Source organism: Nomascus leucogenys, chromosome 1a (assembly GCF_006542625.1).
Source record: "Nomascus leucogenys isolate Asia chromosome 1a, Asia_NLE_v1, whole genome shotgun sequence".
Lineage (NCBI taxonomy): Eukaryota > Metazoa > Chordata > Mammalia > Primates > Hylobatidae > Nomascus > Nomascus leucogenys.
The window spans coordinates 56363929-56386665 of NC_044381.1; the positions used below are offsets into that span (position 1 = coordinate 56363929).

Here is a 22737-nt window from a genome sequence, read left to right on the forward strand (position 1 = left end):
TGCTTTCATGCTTCCTTATCTTTGTTTATGCACGCCTTCCTCTTAGATAGCCTTTTCCATCTCATCTCTATATTACTATATTACGTATGTTACTGTACTTCATGTATCTTTTGCCCAGGAGTCAGTCATTAATCCCTTTTATGTTTTCCATAGTTTTTGGCAACTCTAACACTTTCTATAACTCTCTATAACCCACTGTTTCCTACTTTATACATTTATGTAATATATCCATCTTTTGATGGCAATAGCCACATGCAATTCATCTTGGTACTGAGTGTCTCATCCACAGAAAACCTTGATAAATATTTGTTAAATGAATAAAAGAATCAGTATATTTAAATTCTATTTAAATATTTTAATAAAATATAAATTGTTTTCCTATATTTATCTGCATCTATATTTATCTGTATCATTAATCTAAGAATAGAAACAGAATAGAGAAAGATAGCCATTTGTTAATTTAAGATCTCACATCTTAAATATAAGTGCACCTACACTGAAGTACTAGATTAAAAGAATACCTAGATTATGAGTTCGAGACCAGCCTGATCAAAATGGAGAAACCCTGTCTCTGCTAAAAATACAAAATTAGCTGTGCATCGTGGCATATGCCTGTAATCCCAGCTACTTAGGAGGCTGAGGCAGGAGACTCGCTTGAACCTGGGAGCTGAGATCCCACCATTGCACTTCAGCCTGGGCAATGAGAGTGAAACTCCATCTCAAAAAAAAAAAAAAAAAGAATGCCTAATGAGAAATCCAAGCTGGTTAGTCACTAATAATTCTACTTAAGATGAAGTACTTAGTAACAATTCTCATTAAGATGAATTAATCACTACTAATTCTCATTAGGATGGATTAACTATCATGTAACAAATCAATATTCAGCCTTGGAAAAAAGTATAAAGGTACTGTTTTCTCTACTATGGACAGAGACACAAAATATATAGCAGAAATGTATTAAAAAGTAGAATATCATTAACTTTTATTATCCAAGAAGAAAATGAAAGTTCTTCACAGAAATTTTTAAATATATCTTACATGCCATATTTAATCTAGTCTTGTAACCCATCCCAAATCCTCTCTAGAGCAAGGTCAGATATTGTAAATGACTATTTTGTTGTTCGCTCAACAATACAATTCTTTCCCTCAGCAAGTCTGAACTAAGCAATAAAACACTCATTAGGTTTAGCAGGTTGATCTATGTGAAAATATGTGCCTAAAACTGCTTGATTGTCTTCGGAGCATTGAGGATCCCATTCTGAACTTCTGGACAAGAGAACAGGTAAGAGCACTGTTTGCAGTTTTGCCTCTATCCTTCTGTAGTATTGAGGTAAGTACTTATTTCTAGTGTGTATTCTAAAATGGTATTTAAACAAACTACAATGCTTAATTCTGAGGACAGTTTTATTCTCCAATAAGGTTCAATTTCCATATAAGAGATTATTTTCAATTCCAGATTACGTATCTTGACTAATACTTACTTGTTATGATATAAAATCCATAAGACTAGCTCATATTATTTTGTTATAATTTTAATATTTTCTTAAAACATATCTTGTATCAAATTAAATTACTTTAAAAATTTAAAATTAATGTAGTATATACTATTTATATTACAACTCCATCCCTGAACAATGAACAAATATGAAAAGAAAAGGATAAAATATTCTGTTTACTAAAGGAATTTCAAAGAAATTGTATTATAAAACCTTTGAGAAGTACAAATTACTTCCTAATAGTATATATAAATTCAGAAACCACCAGGCACGATCTATTAGACATTTTTAAAACTCATAATCATATGACTATGCTTATGACGGTTATACTGCAATCAAAATATAATTATATTTAAGAGAAAAGCATATATAGTGTGCTTGGTGTAAGTTATTACAATAAATTAAATAATACCTCTTTTTTAAGATCTAAGTGCACTGAAACTTAAGTAAGTTAGATGAGCTATTAGCAGGATGGATTTGATCAAAGTTATCCATGTGAAATCAGAAACTATAAAAATTCTACAAGAGATCTTAGAGTAAATGATAACGAAAAAATACCGGTAAGATCCTAATGGTATGTTGAATTCATTTTCAGGTGAGGCAGTTCCCAATAAGGTATCCCCTTCGTAAACAGACAGTGGGACTGAAAAATGATTTCTTATCTGGGAAAGAAAAACAAATAATATTTAGTATAATTAATCTAATTATAATTATAATTGTAAAAAAAAAATGTCCATGTAACTATCTTAACAAAGGAACTATCAGGCAATATTCGTCTTGCTTATATAAATTAAAAAAGAAACAAACATATTATTCATCCTAAAACGTACAAGAAAAATCTCTACAGTTTTATATAATAAGAATCTCAAAAACAGACTTTAAGCAGCCTACAGGGGAATAAGATAATATCTTCTTGATTTTAGGATAGGGACTAATTTGTTTAAAGATAAGTTTTTGTTTAGACAAAAATAGTAGAAAAAAATTCACAGAAAAAAATCAAAATTTTACATATTTATATGATAAAAGTGACAATCTACAGGCTGGGAAATATCTGTAATATACTTGACAAAGGGTTTATAATCACTACACACTCAAAAATCCTAAAAATCATTAAGAAAGTTGCAATCAAGAGGAAAACAGGAACAGAATGTAAACAGATGATTCACAGAATGGAAAAACTGACCAATAAACAGATGAAAAGATACTTGACATTCCTAGTAATCAAAAAAATACAAATTATATTCATGGAGTATCTTTTAATACCAACAAACTGCAAAAAAAATCAGAAGTATGGTAACAGTTGAAAATGATGTGAACAGAAACTCACATACACTACTGGTAGAATGTAAATTGATAAAATAACTTTGAAGAATAATTCGGCAAAAACTTAGTAAAAATGAAAATGTACTTTCTTCTTAGGAATTCTGCTCCTAGTTCCATACCTAGAAAAACGTTTACACATGTGTATTCATTCACGTTCACTACATTCAAGCCACTGATGTTCACCACACCACTGATTTCATTATTAAAAAATGAAAATGAAAACAATCTCAATAATAGAAAAATAAGAAAATTTTCTTCAAATCGATATAATCATGTAACATCATTAAAATAATGACCTATGTATCAGTATATGGTTACACTTCAAATATCTGAATGAAAACAGAACATAGCAAAACAAGGTGAACAGTGTAACATTTCTGTAAGACACTAAAAACACAAGTATATATTTTCTGGACAGGAATAATAGTCTTTAAAATATGGTACTAGAAATATATACAACGTATCACCAAATTGATATTACCTCAAGGAAGAAGGAAGGAGGGAATGTGGACTAAGAGGGAAACAAAACAGCTGACTTGAACTTCATGTATTTTTTTTTAATTTGAGGGAAACATTTTTAATTGTCAATATTTTTTAAATTCCATGGTGTGGATGGAGACATCTGTATTATAACAAACTTCAAAGTTCACTATCAAACCAATAACCAACATCCAGAGCATTCCACAACAGACATTAACTGTAAGTTTTCCAACATATTTTCTGATTATAAATATAATTCCAAATAAACTTCACATTCAACTTATCACTGATGTAAATGGAGCCTATTAAGAAACACATGCTTCTAAATGGTGCCTGCTTGGAATGTGAAGTTAGTTACCAAAGTCTGATATTGCTTCCTTTGTTTTCCCTTTCAAATTTAGTGTGGAAAAATTTGGTTGGAAGCTGAGAATAACTAGTAGTTGAAATTTCAAGGAAAGATATAAGGTCTGGAAAACGGAACGAGCATAAGCTTGAAAAGTCTAAGGGAGCAGAGGAAAAGGGAGCATCCGTCTGTATAAAAGTGGGTGGGTGCAGTGGCTCACACCTATTATAATTCCAGCATTTTGGGAGGCTGATGCAGGAGGATCACTTGACCTCAGGAGTTCAAGACCAGCCTAGGCAATATGGCGAGACCCTGTCTCTACAAAATATTGAAAAATTAGCCAGGTATGGTGGTGCAGACATATAGTCCGAGTTACTGCGGAGGCTGAGGTGAGAGGATTATTGAGCCTGGGAGGTCAAGGTTGCAGTAAGCACTGATCATGCCACTGCACTCCTGGGCGATAGAGCAAGACCCTGCCTCTCAAAAATTACAAAGATAAGAAAGAAACAGAAGCGTGTTGCAAGTAAGCTATCCTGCTGGAACAATTCCTAAAGTTTACGACTACACAACAGCAATATGATAGCAGAATGAACATAGATGTTAAAGTGAAAAAAACCTGAGATAAATACTGGCAGTGCTGATTACTAGCTGTATAACTGTGGGCAAATTTTATTTTGAATAATACCATTTCTCCTGACTATCGAAAGTAGTAAATTCATATATACACATACCTTGTTTTATAATGTTTTGCTTTATTGTGCATTGCAGATATTTCATTTTTTACAAATTAAAGGATTGTGGCAACCCTGCATCAAGCAAGTCTATTGGTGCCATTTTTCTAACAGCATGTGCTCACTTAGTGCCTCACTGTCATATTTTGGTAACTCTCACAATATTTTAATCTTTTCATTTTAATTATATGTGTTATAATCAATAAATGTGTGTTCTCACTGCTTTACAAATTGGACATTCTCCCCACTTTCTCCCTCTTCTTCAGACCTCCCTATTCTCCGAAACACAACAATATTGAAATTAGGAAAATTAATAACCCTCCAATGGCCTCTTGCAAATGAAAAGAAGAGGCACATGTCTGTCACTTTTAAATCAAAAGCAAAAGCTAGAAATGATTAATGTTAAGAAGTGCATTTCAAAACCAGAGATGGGCTAAAAGGTAGGCCTCTTGCATCAAACAGCCAAGTTGTGAATGCAAAGGAAAAGTTTTTGAAGAAAATTAAAAGTCCTAACCCAGTGAACACACATATGATAAGAAAGTGAAACAGCCTTATTGCTGACAGGAAGAATATTCTAGTGGTCTGGATATGCTATGGTTTGGCTAGGTCTCCCACCTAAATCTCATCTTGAATTGTAGTCCCCATAATCCCCATGTGTCAAGGGAGAAACCAGGTGGAGATAATTGGATCATGGGGACAGTTTCCCGCATGCTGTTCTCGTGATGGTGAATGAGTTCTCACGAGATCTGACGGTCTTGTAAGTGTGTGGTAGTTCTTCCTGCATTCACTTCTCCTTCCTCCTGCCTTGTGAAGAAGGTGCCTTGCTTCCCATTTGCCTTCTGCCATGATTGTAAGTTTCCTGAGGTCTCTCCAGCCATGCTGCACTATGAGTTAATTAAACCTCTTTCCTTTATAAATTACTAAGTCCTGGGCAGTTCTTTATAGCAGTATGAAAATGGCCTAATACAGGATAGAAGATCAAACCAGCTACAACATTCTCCTAAGATAGGCCCTAACTCTCTTCAGTTGTATGAAGGCTGAGAGACGTGGGCGAGTTGCAGAAAAAAAGTTGGAAGCAGACGTTTGTTCACGAGATTTAAGGGAAGAAACCACCTGCATAACACACAAGTGCAAGGTGAAGCGGCAAGTGGCTGCAGCAAGTTATCCAGAAGGTCTAGCTAAGATCACTGATGAAGATGGCTACATTAACAACAGATTTCCAAACTAGACAAAACAGCCTTCTGTTGCAAGAAGATGACATTTAGGACTCTCATAGCTAGAGAAGAGAAGTCAATGCTTAGCTTCAAAGCTTCGAAGGACAGTCTGAATCTCTTCTTAAAGGGATAATGAAGCTAGTGACCTGAAGTTACGCCAATGTTCATTTACCATTATGAAAATCCTAGGGCCTTTAAGAATATGCTAACTCTACTCTGTGCTCTATAAATGGAAAAACAAAGCCTGACTTTGAAAGCACATCTGCTTACAGCATGGTTTACTGAATTTTTAAAGCCCACTACCGAGACCTATTCTCAGGAAAAAAAATCCTTTCAAAATGCTATTGCTCATTGGCCATGCACCTTGTCACTTGAGTTCTGATGGAGATGTACAGGAGATTAACGTTGCTTTCATGCCTGCTAACAAAACATCTATTCTGTAGCAAATGGATCAAGGAGTAATTTCAACTTCTTAATATTATATGTAACATTGTATATTTGACTTAAATAATATTAGTCTCATTATTTAATACATTTTTTAATGTTTTTATTATTTATTATTATTATTACACTTTAAGTTTTAGGGTACATGTGCACAATGTGCAGGTTTGTTACATACGTATCCATGTGCCATGTTGCTGTGCTGCACCCATTAACTCGTCATTTAGCATTAGGTATATCTCCTAATGCTGTCCCTCCCGCTTCTCCCCACCACACAACAGTCCCCGGAGTGTGATGTTCCCCTTCCTGTGTCCATGTGTTCTCATTGTTCAATTCCCACCTATGAGTGAGAACATGCGGTGTTTGGTTTTTTGTCCTTGCGATAGTTTACTGAGAATGATGGTTTCCAGTTTCATCCATGTCCCTACAAAGGACATGAACTCATCATTTTTTATGGCGGCATAGTATTCCGTGGTGTATATGTACCATATTTTCTTAATCCAGTCTACCATTGTTGGACATTTGGGCTGGTTCCAAGTCTTTGCTATTGTGAATAGTGTCGCAATAAACATATGTGTGCATGTGTCTTTATAGCAGCATGATTTATAGTCTTTTGGGTATATACCCAGTAATGGGATGGCTGGGTCAAATGGTATTTCTAGTTCTAGATCCCTGAGGAATCGCCACACTGACTTCCACAATGGTTGAACTAGTTTACAGTCCCACCAACAGTGTAAAAGTGTTCCTATTTCTCCACATCCTCTCCAGCACCTGTTGCTTCCTGACTTTTTAATGATCGCCATTCTAACCGGTGTGAGATGGTATTTCATTGTGGTTTTGATTTGCGTTTCTCTGATGGCCAGTGATGATGAGCATTTTTTCATGTGTTTTTTGGCTGCATAAATGTCTTCTTTTGAGAAGTGTCTGTTCATGTCCTTTGCCCACTTTTTAATGGGGTTTTTTTTTCTTGTAAATTTGTTTGAGTTCATTGTAGATTCTGGATATTAACCCTTTGTCAGATGAGTAGGTTGCGAAAATTTTCTCCCATTCTGTAGGTTGCCTGTTCACTCTGATGGTAGTTTCTTTTGCTGTGCAGAAGCTCTTTAGTTAAATTAGATCCCATTTGTCAATTTTGGCTTTTGTTGCCATTGCTTTCGGTGTTTTAGACACGACTTTCTTCACAGAATTGGAAAAAACTACTTTCAAGTTCATATGGAACCAAAAAAGAGCCCGCATCGCCAAGTCAATCCTAAGCCAAAAGAACAAAGCTGGAAGCATCATGCTACCTGACTTCAAACTATACTACAAGGCTACAGTAACCAAAACAGCATGGTACTGGTACCAAAACAGAGACACAGATCAATGGAACAGAACAGAGCCCTCAGAAATAATGCCGCATATCTACAACTATCTGATCTTTGACAAACCTGACAAAAACAAGCAATAGGATAAGGATTCCCTATTTAATAAATGGTGCTGGGAAAACTGGCTAGCCATATGTAGAAAGTTGAAACTGGATCCCTTCCTTACACCTTATACAAAAATTAATTCAAGATGGATTAAAGACTTACATGTTAGACCTAAAACCATAAAAACCCTAGAAGAAAACCTAGGCAATACCATTCAGGACATAGGCATGGGCAAGGACTTCATGTCTAAAATACCAGAAATACATTTTTTAAGGCAACAGTTCCCATAGATAGTGATTCCTCTGATGGATCTGGGCAAAGTAAATTGAAAACCTTCTGGAAAGGATTCATCATCTAGACACCATTAATAACATTTGTGATACATGAGAGGTCAAAATATCAAAATTAATAGCTGGTTCCAACCCTCATGGATGACCCTGAGGAATTCAGGACTTCAATGGAGCAAGTCACTAAAATTGTTTAGTAAAACAATTTTCTTACAATCTTTCTATATCTTATAATCTTTCTTATATTTATATCTATATATTTCTTATATTTCTATATCTTACCAAAATCTACTTTAAAAACTTCATAGCAGCATATAAAACATGAGAACTAAGAATTTCATAAGTGAATAATCTTAACTGTACTATATTTTTAATTCTAGAAAAACTATTTGCTCTATACATTTGAAGCAATAGAAATATTTCTACACATAGTACCTGTAAGAAATTCAAAATTCATGTTCAACTATTTAAATGGCAAAATAATCAGCAGTAATGAGTGCAGCTGTTAGTCACCTTTTAAAATAGTTAACTCAATAAAAAGTGAAAGAGAAGGGATATCTGTTTTCAGCCATGCTAGAATAACAGGGACCAGATATAGCTTCCCACCCTAATCAACTAAAAAGCAGGAAGAAAAACAACATCAAACCACAGTTTCCAATACGGGGCAATAGGCAGCACAAGGGAAAATCAAAAACAAAAAAACTACATAAGCCCTATGACTACCCAGCTTGCTGTCTGGAGAGTGGGTTTCTAGTCTGCTGTGTGAGGAGCAGGCAGCCAAGTTGAAGAGACAAGATTTGAAAATCTGGGGAAGCCAACATGACTGAAATTCACAGCATATTGTACTGGATGGGAGAGACCTGCATGGAGAGGCAAGAGCTGTACGGACAGAATTTTGGAAAACTGAGTGTCCCCTCCCTGTCAAAACTTCAGCTGAGTAATGATCAGGGCATGCGTAGATTATCTAAGGCTCAGTAAAGATCCATCTAAAAGAAACAGGAAGAATCAAGTCTGGTTCTGATATGTACAGTAGTTTTAAGTAACCAATAAAAAATTATCAGGTACGTTAAAGGAATGACAAAATTACCATAATGAAAAGAAACATCAATAAAACAAACCAGAAATGACATGTAATAGAATTGGTAGACAAGGACATTAAAACATTTATTAAAATTATATCCAATATCACTAAAAAGTTAGAAGACTAAGGATGTTAAAAAGAGACAACAGAAAATAAAAAAACAAAAAAATCCATACTACTATTGAGAAAAATATGTCAGGTGGGGTGAACAGCAGATTGGCCACTGAAAAAGAAAAGGGAAATTGAAGACATAGCAAGAGAAACTATGAAAAAAGAAACGGGGAAAAAGCTAAAAGTAAAAATGAACAGAGCATTACTGAGCTGTGGGGAAGTTCAAACACCCTAATGTGTATCTAACTGGTACCTAAAGGAGAGAAGAGAGGGCAAAGACAGAAAAAATTTTAGAAACAATGGCAAAAAGTTTTCTGAAGTTGATCAAAACTATAAATCCATGATTTTAAGGTCAGTAAACCCCAAATACAAGGAACATAAAAAAAACTACACTAAGATTCATCATAACCAAATTGCTCAAAACCAATGATGAAGAAAAAAAAAATCTCAAAAGCTGCTGAAGAAAAGATTGACACATTTTGTAGAAAAGCAAATATAGGAAAAAAAGCAGACTTCTGATCAGAAACAATGCAATACAGTAGACAGCAGAACATTTTTAAAGTATGGGGTAAAAACTCTGCCAATCTAGATTTCTATGCCCAGTGAAAATATCTGTAATACATATATGTGAAATAAAAACTGAAAGAATTCATCACCAGCAGATCCACACTGTGAGATTACCGAAAGAAGAAAAAGTGATAATAAATATCAAATACAGTTTGTATTTTAAACCTACTTAAAACACAAATAATTTAAGAAAAATAGTAACTTGTATTATGGGGTGGCTAGCATACATAGACACAAAAATGTATGAACATAATTATACAAATGTGGGAGATGAGAAGTGGAAGTATACTGGTCTAAAGTTTTGATTCTGTATGTGAAGGGGCAAAATACTATTTGAAGGTAGACTAATACAATATGTATGTAATAAAGCCCTAAAGTATCAACAACAACAACAAAAAGACAAGGAAGTATAAAGAGATACAGCCAATAAGCCAAAAAGGAAATAAAATGAATTCATAACAAAAATGCTCAATTAATTAAAAAAAGAGAAAACAAAAGGAAGATGGAAGCAAAGAACAAATGAGACAAATAGAAAAAAAAATAGCAAGTTTAAGCCCAACCATATCAACAACAACTTTAAATATAAGTGGTTTAATTATCCCTGTTAAAAGGCACAGATTTTCAGATTAGGAAAAAAACAACAACAACAAAAAAAACAAGGTCCAACTACATGGTGCCTACAGAAACCCCACGTTAAATATACTTTAATGCATGGGTCCCCAGCCCTTGAGCCATGGGCTGTACCAGTCCGTGGCCTGTTAAGAAGTGGGCTGCACAGCAGGAAGCAAGCAGCAGGCTTGAGAGCATTACTACCTGAGCTCTGCCTCCTGTCCGATCAGCCAGAGCATTAGATTCTCACAGGAGCGTGAACTGTGCATGCAAGGGATCTAGGTTGCATGCTCCTTATGAGAATTTAACTAATGCCTGATGATCTGAGGTTAAATCCAGGTACTGTGAGTGCTTGCCTGATTTTTGGTTCTTATGAAGGTGTTTTTTCTGTGTAGATAGTTGTTAACTTGGTGTCCCTGCAGGGAATGGGAACACACATGGGTGGAGCTTTCTATTCCTAAGAAAGGAATCCTGAGACCATATGCCCCAGCCCCCCACCCGTGGAAAAATTGTCTTCCATGAAACAGGTCCCTGGTATCAAAAAGGTTGGGGACTGCTGCTTTAATGAGTTAAAAAGTTAAACAATGAGAGGCGGAGCAAGATGGGAGAACAGGTGTGGTGGTGTGCACCTACAGTCCTAGCTGCTCGGGAGGTTGAGATAGGAGGATTGCTTAAACCCAGGAGAATGTGGCTCCAGTGAGCCATGATGGCACCACTGCCCTCCAGCCTGGACACAGAGCAAGACTCAAGAAAAGAAAGAAAGACAGACATTGAAACTCTAGACCAATATCCTTCATCAATATAAATGCAAAATCCAACAATATACTAAAAGGTTAGTAAGACGTCATGATTATGTGAGATTAATCCTAGGAATGCAAGGTTGATCTAACATTTAAAAAGAATCAGTGAATGTAATTTATCGTACTAACAAATTAAAAAATATATCCTCCTCTTGTACAGAAAAGGCATCTGACAAAATCCAAAATCAACTCTGATAAAAACTCTCAGCACACTAGGAATAGAAGGGAACGTGTTCAACCTAAGAAAAGGCATCTACAAAACAACACAAATCATGTTTAATGGTGAAAGAATGGACAAGGCAAAAACATATGCTCTCACCACTTCTACTCGAATTGTATTCTAGCCAGTATGATAGGCAATATAAACAAGATAAAATAAAACACATCCAGATTGGAAAGGAAAAAGTAAAAATGTCTTCATTTGCAGCTATCATAACTATCTCAATCTACACAAATCTACTAGAATATGTGAGTCTAGTTAAGTCTGCAAATAGAGGTTAATATAACCTGTATTTCCAAATACTATCAATGAGTAATCAGAATTTAAAAATTAAAGGACAAGACAATTTTATCCAGATTTTTGATAAAAGTGATAACCTGATTCTCAAATTTATATAAAAATGAGAAGGACCTAAAATCCTCTGGAAAAAAAATCCATATAGTGAAAAAAAAAACAAAACCTCAATTCTTAACTTCACACTGTATACCAAGGTTCACTCAAAATGGCTATGTGGCATATACATATAATAGATTACTACTGAGCAACAACATGTAACTGCATGTAATAACATGGATACACATAAGTTGACACATACATACAAAATTTTTCTGAATGAAAGTCAAACTCCATCTGTACTGTTTTCCACTTATGTAAAATCCTAGGCCATATAACTAATGCACAATGAGGACAGATCAGTGGATGCCTGGGAATGGGAAAGTGGGGAAATAGAAATTTTTTCTAAGAAATAAATTTGTTCATTACCGTGACTGTGATGAAGGTTTTAAAGGTGCATTTTTGTGTCAAAAGTCATCAACTTTAAATATATGTAGTTTATTGTACATACCTCAATAAAGCTGTAAAATTTTTTTATTTCTCTAAAAATTATCTAATCAAATAGAAAGGATACAAATATATTACAAAGACCTAAAGCAAAACACTGATGACTATTTTATTTATAAAAAATACTGTAAGAAGATTTTACAAAATATTCCTATTAAAAATTATAAGAAGTATATTGACCAAATTCCTACCACCAGTCATAACTGAGTAGCGCAACTGCTGGTACTGAGTCTTCTTTTTGATACCAGCTGTATTACTGTTACGGTTTATATTCTTTCAGTAATAATTTCTTTGTTTTTTTTTAAATTTTATTAGCACACAGATATGCATAACAGGACATCCCCCAAAATTGATCATTTCATACCTGCACTGGGGAGCGAATTGTGACCTTCTTACTTCCTTCCACTGTATCAATTTGACAAACAATAGATCTTTCAACGCCAGACTCTCTGTGTCTTACAGTGTACAGACGTCGTCCCACTTTTGTTAAAGGAATCTTATCAGCAGTAGAATGGTTAACAGGTGCTAAATTAAATAAGTATGTTTAAAAGTTTTTATTATAATTCATTACATATTAATTTTACATATATTACATATTAGAAATTTCAGATGATTCTTAAACTTATAAATAATAGTCACTAGAGTCTTTGGATATAGTCCATAAAAGGGATATTTTAAGAAGCCACCATATATTTCCACAGAATTCATTAAAAAACTCCCATTCAGGAATTTAACCCAAGACAACAATAGCAAACCTTTCAAAAATGAGTAATGAGAGCAAGTGATGTAAAATACAAGAATACTGATCTCTGGCTTGCTGTCAGAATAACCAGAGCATAATACCTTTTGGTAGACATTGGTAAACATCAAGGTGACTACAATTTTTGTTTTTAATTTTTCCAACAACTTGTGTCACTTTTCCTTTATATCTTGGACTTGATTAAATAAAATTTTATATATATTTACCTAAAATACATGTTGTATTGGGGATAAAATTACTTACTTGCATAAATTTCATTTACCATCCCAACCATAAAAATGTTAAAAGAGGTAAAATTTTTGAGAACATTAATTACAACGCTATGACAACACCTGAAACACCTGTTACACGTTATCTTCTAACTAGAAACAAAAGCTATTTTAGCAGCCTACCCTCCTATGTCTAATTAACCTTTAAAATGATGCCCTCCTCAATAATTACTTAAATGCCAGAGTATCAAAAAGTGGTGTAGGTGAGGCTTTGGGACTATTCAACTTCACAATGACTACATATTATGACACTTTAAGAATGTATATACTTCACCTCCAATAAAAATGAAAAACTTCTGGGAAGCAGAAAAGACAAAGGAAAAAACCTTCATCTCAACAGGCAGAACATAAAAAAAAAATTTACAAATCCTAAAGCCATTAAAAACTGCCATTTGCATGAATTCAAACTTTGAATTCATTCAGTTGCAAAACTGATGGAATACTATCAACTGATACCAAATGTGAATAAAAGAACCCCCACAAACATCTAAACATCTATGGTCTATAAAAGCTGAATGAGGGCGAGATCTAATATTTTTCCTCCCAACAACAAAGCAGTAAATTGCCATGCTCTAAATAATGCAGAGGATAAAGAGTTTGGAATACAAAGTTTTAGTAACAATAGTAACCAAGACACTGCAAAGACAAAAAACAGTTCTTGACCTATTAGAAAGGAGATTAAAAAAAAAAAAACCTTGCTAAGATTCTGCAAAAGAGTAAAATAACATGTAAATTGTAATTTAAAACAAAATAGCCCCAGGAAGGTAATATATCAACTACTTACTAAGAAGAATGAAGAAGAGTTTGCTGCTTAGGCTGGTCATTGCATTGAAATGATCATTGTCCTTGGTTCGGATATAATCCATACTTAAACTTTCTTCATTTTTCAATACATATGATTTTGCCATAGGAATGTTGAGTACACTAAAAGAATCACTTGGCGAAACAGAGATAGTAAGTCCAAGGGAATTTAAAATCATAAATGGTGCTAGATCCTTTACGAAGTCAGCTGAAGATCCAGTGGCAGCTTCTGTAAATGCCTAATAAGAAAGAGTTATCCTAAATAAAATGAAATGTGTAAAATTAAATGACAAGGAGAACAGTAAAGGACAAATGACAACTAAGTTATTAAACTTCTTATTCAACAGACAGATCAATCAGACAAGTATCTCAATATTTAAAGTTTCAAATTTCTTTTCTTACCTTGACTAAATTGTTTAACATTGCAAGACCACATTTGGATAATGTAATGTTTAATTGGTCTTTTGAATGGAAACTGATGACAGTTTTATATTCTGGCACTTTGTAGTTTTCTTCTTCAGGATCTGACTCAACAATGGCCTTTTTTGCTTTCTTTTTCATCTAAAATGATAAATCATAGAAATATAAGAAAAAATTACTTCTAAGAACACAACATAACTAAACAAATCCCAATAACAACATTAGAGAGACCAGTACATTTTATCTTTTCTAATTTCAGTAAGTTCTATTGCCTTACTGAAATTACTTGGACATCAGCCAACTAACGTCATACAGGACAGAAGTATTAGAGAAAATAAATCATGTCATCATCAGTGATAGTAAAATGGCAGATACAATTTAGAAGGAAAAATAAAAACCTAAAATTACTATGTGTACCTGGGATCTGAATATAAAAGCACACACTTCAAAGCAACATAAAAACTCAGAAAAAAGTAAATTAATGTATTGGTCATGCTAATAATAAAGAACAGAAACCTAGAGACTTACAAAGGCAGACACTAGCAGCAGAACAGTGTTATAAACCTAGAGCTCATAAGAATCAATACCCTTTACCATTTTTTAGGAGTCACAGATCCACTGACCATGTGTATTCTAACCTAAAAACCACCAAGGAATTCCTTTTCAAATCCTTCATCTAAAATATCTGGAAAATAAAATTAAGTGATCTAATATGAAAAGAGCTCAACATGTTAAGCTAGCCACCTCTGTTGTTACTTTAACTGGCTTTAAGCCACTGAAAATCTGTCTGCAGGTTGACCAAGTCATCATTAGGTAGGAAACACGTGAGTAATTCTGCAGTCTCTTGCTTCAGAAGCAAAATTTCATCCACCTAAAGGCCCCGATTCTCATGATTACATAAGTCCACAATATATTTCAAACAAATAATATACATTCCTGCACACACGCACACACCCAAAGGATGAAGGAAACTCAGGATAGACAACAACCTACAAGAAGATGACAGAGGTATTACAGCAGAGTGATTTAGAGTGGATTTAACCCCTCTGCAGCTGGATTTGCATCCCATCTTTTCCACTTTGTAGCTATTATTACTTCAAGAAGTCTCTTAACCTCCCTGGTCTCAGTCCCTTCACATGTTAAATAAAAACTCTATCTTCCTCCAAGAGTTGTTGTAAGGATTAAAATATTTAGAACAATGTCTAAGTTATTCTAAATTTAGTTCTAAATTATGTTCTAAATTGTTCTAAATTATGTAACAAGTAACATAATACTTGTTACATAATTGTATTAGAAGCATAGGCAACACTGGCCTTAGATTTGAAAATTATATTCAGAGGGCAAACAAGGAAGCATGTGGGCAAGGCTCATGATGAGACAACCTGAACTTTGTTGTGATTAAAATAAAGTGTCAAGTGTGGTATAAACATTCTCAATTTTGGAAAATTTTTTCAGACTTCAAATATACATTGATGGGGGAATGTTAATAAAGGGGGAGGCGATACACGTGCAGAAGTAGGTGGTATATGAGAAATATCTGTTCCTTCTTCTCAATTTTGCTGTGAACCTAAATCTGTTCTTAAAAAAATACAGTCTTTTAAAATACATATATATATATAAACACATACACATATATAGATATACCTTGATACCAAGATTCCATGGTCTAAAATCCTCAGTCTGATCAATTTCTAAGGGTTCAAGCAAAGGCTCCCATACACCAAACATTTCATTATAATAATGCACCTACAGAGAGAATTTTTTAAATGAAAAATGATCTTCCATCCTGTTTCCCACCATGTTTTTTAGCCCTGTTATTTCTTCTATATAAAAACCAGTCTACATGCCATTCAGTAGCTTCCTATAAGCACTCCCTCAGCATTTTCCTCACCTGGCTAACTTCACAGTACATATTCGCTCTTCACAATTTAGTCCAGATAAAATCCCTTTTTAAGCATCTTTCCTTGATTCTACATTACATAAAAGTATAAGGCATATATTTCTAAATCTTTATATTTCTATTAGAAGAGATTATTATACACATATTCAGAAATTCTGTCTATATCCTTAAAAAAAAAAAGTATTCAACTTTAACTCTTTTTTTTTCTTTTTTTTTTTTTTGAGGCTGGGTCTCACTTTGTACCCAGGTCTCACTTTGAACCCCAGGCTGGAGTGCAGTGGTGAGATCTCAGCTCACCATAGCCTCGACTTCCCAGCTATTCTCAAGTGATCCTCCACCTCAGTCTCTTGAATAGCTAAGACTACAGGTGTGAGCCACCACCACTGGCTAATTTTTTGTATTTTTAGTAGAGACAAGGTTTCACCATGTTGCCCAGGCTGATCTTGAACTCCTGGGCTCAAGCGATCCTTCTGCTTTGGCCTCCCAACGTGCTGGGATTACAGGTGAGCCACTGGGCCTGGCCTTAATTTAACTCTTAAAAAAAAGAATTCTGAATCTAATCAACAACTGTCGAATAATATATTATCTTTAAGTTGATAAAATCAGTTGAAATATAAACTTAATGTGGACACGTACTTTAAAAGTAAAAGGAATGTATACATAAAAGCAATTTTCAAGGGCAAAATTTGAAAACTTTTTTCTAAAAGTTTTTGACCCAATATCATATTTACAATAAGCTTAAATAGCTACATAAGATTCCATAATATTCCATATGTATCATTATCTGTCATAATATTCCATATGTATCATTATCTGTTATAAAACTGGAAAAATATGCTTACTTCTAGCTCAAGCTGACAGTGCAGATTTATTAGGGAACTCCAGTTTTTGCCTTCCCCTGAAAAACGTGACTTTGCCAGAAGCATAGGTACTGTTCTATGACCAACTCCAGCCTCAAGAACTATAAAAATAGAATCAATGTTCATTTTTATCATCTCGTCTTTGGGTACCAATTCAGTTGTGGGAGCTATTTTTTCAGTTTCATTTGATTCTTCAAGAAACCACATTTTTAAAGTCTTTGTATCCTTCTTTTCCCATAAATGTGCAGTAGAAGAAGCCGTTTCTTCTGGGATGGTTTCCTTCGTTGTATACAGTGCTGAAGTTATAGTAATCATAGTATTTATAATAACTGGTGAAACCTAAATGGAAAAAAAATTAATGGTAAGTCTATACAAAACACTTTCAAACATACTACGTCAAGAAATATTAAATATATATGATGAAGGATTATGAGAAATTAAATATTGAATTAACATTACTACCACACAATAGAAGATACAATTTATTGTTTATAAAATTTTTTGAATTACCATAACTGTGACTTGTTAAAATATTTACATGAATCTTGCAGATATTATTAAACTGATGAAGTATAAAGTAATTTCAATAATATTTATTAGGGATATTAGATGTTAACCGCACAAATGTAAATAATAAAATATAGAATAACATTCATTATAAAATGTGTATTAAATAATATTACTTTGTAAATATCTCATAAAAACATATTTTCAAAAACACAAATAAACCTATTTTGTTTGCATAACAATTAAAAGACTTGCTATAATAAGTTTCTAGGCTTTACTACTTTTTTTAAGTTTACTAAATATTCAAATGATTATATTTTAATTTACCTTTAGTGTCAGGGATTTTACTGACATGTCGATCACTTGTGGATCTGTACCTATCTGAGTAGTTTGATAAAACAAGTCACAGGGCTGCAAAACCTATGAGAGAAAAATCAATACCACTAAATTAATGTTTAAATATAAAAATATTTCTATTTAAAGACTTTCCTAGTAATAGGTATGTCAAATAAACAAGTTAAATAAAAATAACTATTTAAAAAGTGACTTAATAATACACTCCTTAATTATCCCATATAAAGGACATCTAGAACCTAATATCTGCTCTATTCTTCCACAGTAACAGAAGTTTTATCTGAGCACAAGGTAGCTCAGAAAAAAATACCACATTCTCCAACCTTTACTGCAGTAAAGTGTGGTCATACAGCTATGTTCAAGCCAAAAAAGATGTGAATAGAAGAAATATATATTTAAAACTTCTAAGTCAAAAACTAAGAGAGAATTGGTATACCCTCCATTTTCTATTCTCTCTCTGCTTAGTGGAAGGCCAACTGTCTTGCAAATTTGGGCAACAGTTTATCTCATATCCTAATATATATGTATTCATTGTATCAAAATTACATCTTATATTTCTATGGTGACAATGTTTAGAATATTTATGCTTCTATAGATGCATACCAAGCATCAGGAAAAAAATACAAAGAAACAAACAAAAACTTATGCTTCTATTACTCCTTCAGAAGCTCAAATATTTTTGTAAGTATTTGCTGGAAGTCAGCCAGTTAACTTGAAAAGACGTCTGTGAAGGAATGAATTTTAAGTAGAGTTATGAAGAGGAGGAAGGCCAAGAGGTTACTAGAGAGTAAAATATCAATGTGAAGTATGTCAAAGCAAATGGCTGAAGGTTCAAATGAAGTTACATGGAGACATGGAAAAACTCATTATTTGAGCAAAAACATCCAAATGGGAGAAAAAAGTTAAAACAATAAAACTGAAACAACACAGCAAACAACTGGCAGAAAGTCTTAAAAGTCCAAAGAGCAATTTGGAATTGACATGGTTAGAAAGTCAAAGTAAGATCTTAATTGAAAAGTGTCAAGATGAACCCAACTTCTTAGTGATAATATTCCCACAAATACTAACAATAATGAGCAGCATCTGGAAGAATGAAAGAGTTTCAAAGCTGGTAAATAATATTCTAAATTAAGCTCTCTAAGCAGAGAGAAAGACATTTTACAGAGCACGGTTGGAAAGCATGTAGGTAGTTTTTGTTTCCTAAAATGGTATACACTACATCCAAAATAGTTTACAATTAAGCAGATGATCAAATAGTTAACTCACAGTAGTGATTTTGCCTTTTCTCTTGACTGGAAGAAACGGGCAGGCTCTCACTTGGAGATCTTTAATAGCAGCAGTCATTGTACTATTTTCAAGGTTACCTTTATAGCAAATTTCACATTGTGTTGTAATGACTAAGGCAGGAGCATCATTTTTTGTCATGTCAGCCACAAACACAATTTCAGGATTTTTAATAATAACATTAATTTCCCACTTCACTGATTCCTGTGTAGGTACTAAAACAAATAAAAATAAATTAAAATATCTGCTATATATTATGATTAATTTTTTATAAGAAAATATTAAAATGAAGTAATAGTAAAAAGTAAAACAAAAGAATCTTAGATCCCAAAGGAATCAACTACAACCCTTATTGAAGACTTGAAGAAGCTACAGGCATAAGAATATTTTTAAATGATGGGAAATCTCCACTATTTAACTGGAAAGCCTAGAAACTAACCTAGTTTCTAACTCTCAACTTGATACTCTTTCTACTATACCACAGTAAATGACATACTATAAAAGGATAATAGAGAAACCATATGTTAAAAGCTAGGAATAAATACAACAAAAATAAATGAGTGCTTTAAATTGAAATATTATCTTAATTGTGAAAAGGTATGGTTGGTTCATTATTTGCTCTGCTTGTTTTTTCCCACTAGACAAATTCCTTCAAATTACTGCCTGAAGAGAAGTACAATTACTTGTTCTAACATAGGTTTCATAATTTTTAAATGAAATATATACTGACACCTTTAAAAAATGCAAACTATACATCCTCCGAGAAAACACATTAAGGTTTTCCTTCTACTCTGAAAAATAAAATTTTAATTTGTTAAAGCATTTACTTTGATGATCTAAAAGGCTAATCAAGGTTAAGTCCTCTTGTAGCATTTCAATAAAACAAATATTAAATATTTTAGCCAATAACTAACCTTCTTCCTTAGCAGTCCATGTTTGCACACTGGTTTCTACAGCAGTGCCTGTGGTGTAGGCCTCAAGAAAGACATTTGCAACAGTCTGCAGAAATTCTACGCTTGCACAAATATACATTTCTTGAAAGACTGCATCAGTCACACAACCATCTCTGACTTTCCTGTACTTTATATCCATCATGTCTTTTTTGTCAAAACCAACTGTCAGTCCTATCATTCTGGAAAACACAGTAACAACAATTCCTATGTGTGAGTAACTTAGAAGTAATCAAACATATGAGTAAAACTCAAAGACTTCATCTCTTTCACTGACAAAAAAAAAGCATTCTGAAGTCATGTCTCTTGGGAAGATCCATAAAGTGTTCCAAATAATGAACTTACAAACTTCTGGAACACAAATGTATCATAAATGAGGAAGTGTATGTTCAATAAATTATAAGAGTTTGAATCTCAGGATATTTTTTCTTTTCAATTTTTTATGTACTTCCCATTACAATTAGCATGCATTAACAATAATTTATATTAGATTTATATTGGAGAATGTAATTTAAGGAATGTAAAAACCAATTTAATTGCACTGATTATTTCTATTTACTCAACCAATCTATCAATTATCCAGTAAGAATAGTACATAACAGAACCAGGACATTTTAAATGTTAACCGAGTACTACGAGGATGCACTCAGAAAATGAATGTGCAACTCTGGAGATGAATTCTGTAAAATATATCAACGATTTCTCAAGTAAAACCTTAGAACATCATTACAATACATACCGAGGAGTTGCCTTCTTGACATGAGGTCTTTTATCATCTAAAATACAGTTTTTTAATGAGAAGGAAGAAAATGTTGAGTCATCTGTATACATTTTTAAAGTACTTATAATATTCTCCAATTTAATTTCAGCAAGTTTCAGAGAAGGATCACGAACATCTGTAAAGGAAGCCTATGAAAGGAGAAACCAATACAAAATTACAAAGAAACACAAGTCTAAAGTGTATTTTATGATGTGAACTACTACAAATTATTGCCTCTGCTTATAACAAACATCAAAATTCTGTCTCCAAAGGGCTCTAATGAAAGGCCAAAAATATATACACATCACTTTAATTTTACAATTTATTTTTCACATTAGCTATATGATAACTCATTTAAAAGAGAAATAGTTATAATTATTATTAAACAGATCAACCATTTTTCTCAGAGGGACAGATACTACAAAATACATGTTAAATATTAACATTTGTTATTTTAAAAACATCTATCTATGCAAATTTCACATGTGAAAATACATTTTCTTTTCTTCCTGGACTTACTTGTTTAGGACCTGGACTATACAGCACCATGGTGAGATAATCAGTTTTGAAGCTCATGTTTAGTGTTGTCTTAACTAGTGAGGCATGTGAATGTACTTCTACCACAGCAGCTGTCACCACAGTTGCTCCTTGAAAAAATTAAAGTTATTTAATAAAAGAAAATATCATGAAAAGTAGCTCATTAAAATACCCTTGAAATAGATTTAATAGAATTATTAAACAGGTATAGTAAAATGCCATTCAAGAAAATAAAATATTAGAAAATTCAGATGTAAAACTCAGTAACTTCTGGCTTAGGACTCTTTCCATAATAATTTGGGAATATTAATTGAACACTTGGTGTTTCTGTTTCCTCTTGATGCTTCTGTTTCTACTTCTGTTCCAAGGAAAAACAGAACTAATCACTGAATATGTTTGGAGATTAAGTAAAATAGCACAGGTAAAATGCATACTACAGTACCTGGCACATAATTCAGTATTCAAATTTTACTTTAAAAAACTAAAACCAAGAGACATTTAAAAAATTTTTCTACTAATCAGAAGAATTCAAAATTTGTTTTCTACATTTAAATTTTGAATCAAGGCATTATACGCACATATTAAATGAGCTTAAAATGAAAAAGCAGCACTTTCTAATTCTCATTATATCTAACTTCAGAGAAAAGTACCATTATGCCAGGTAATGTATTTTCAATTGTGATAAAAATTTACATACAATGAAATACATGTATCTTATATGAACTATTTGATGAAATTTGGTAAGTGTATATTCCCACGTAATCACTACTTCAATTAAGATACTGAACACTTATATCCCTCCAGAAAGTTCCCTCTTAACACTTGCTAGCCAATCCCCAACCTCTCTACCATTCTAATTTCAATCATCATAGATGAGTTTTGTATATTTTTTTAATTCCATATAAATGGAGTAATACAGATTGTACTATTTTGTGTGTGGCTTCTTTCAGTCAACATAATGTTTTTGAGATTCAACCATGTTGCTGCATGTACAAGTAGTTCACTCTTACAGCTAGTCATGCACTCTATGGAAAGAAATAGTTTATCCTACTATTGATGAACATTTGAGTTGTTTCCAGATTTGGGCTACTATAAATAAATCTGCTATACGTATTCCTAAATGAGTCATTTTGTGTATATATGCAGTTATTTTGAGGTGGGGTGGGAGTAAATACCTAGGTCTGGAATTGCTCTGTTAAAGGTAGGTATATATTAACTGCCAAACTCTTTGCCAAAGTCGTTATACTATTTCACATTCCTATCAGTCGTATGTGAGAACTGCAGCTGTTCCACATTCTCGTCAACCTTTGGTGTTGTCAGTCTTCTACAACTTATCTCATCTGGTGAACTGTGAAGTTTTTCTGATAAATAATTATATGAACG

General features: G+C 33.2%; 1 protein-coding gene across 3 annotated transcripts in view; it reads right to left on the minus strand.

Moving 5' to 3' along the window:
• Nucleotides 1–22737, minus strand: part of VPS13A (vacuolar protein sorting 13 homolog A) — a 260053-nt gene that overhangs the window by 84689 nt on the left and 152627 nt on the right. For all 3 annotated transcript variants that reach the window (XR_004029357.1, XM_003267439.4, XM_003267441.4), the window contains exons 36-46: nucleotides 21337–21464; nucleotides 20797–20966; nucleotides 20022–20239; nucleotides 19090–19322; nucleotides 17797–17889; nucleotides 16945–17301; nucleotides 15847–15948; nucleotides 14185–14343; nucleotides 13766–14021; nucleotides 12317–12477; nucleotides 2055–2158 (exon numbers count right to left, since the gene is read on the minus strand). Coding sequence is in view for 2 of the 3 variants with exons in the window: in XM_003267439.4 (XP_003267487.2) it covers nucleotides 2055–2158; nucleotides 12317–12477; nucleotides 13766–14021; nucleotides 14185–14343; nucleotides 15847–15948; nucleotides 16945–17301; nucleotides 17797–17889; nucleotides 19090–19322; nucleotides 20022–20239; nucleotides 20797–20966; nucleotides 21337–21464 (1981 nt within the window). In the remaining variant the exon portion in view is untranslated. The remainder of the gene's footprint in view (nucleotides 1–2054; nucleotides 2159–12316; nucleotides 12478–13765; nucleotides 14022–14184; nucleotides 14344–15846; nucleotides 15949–16944; nucleotides 17302–17796; nucleotides 17890–19089; nucleotides 19323–20021; nucleotides 20240–20796; nucleotides 20967–21336; nucleotides 21465–22737) is intronic.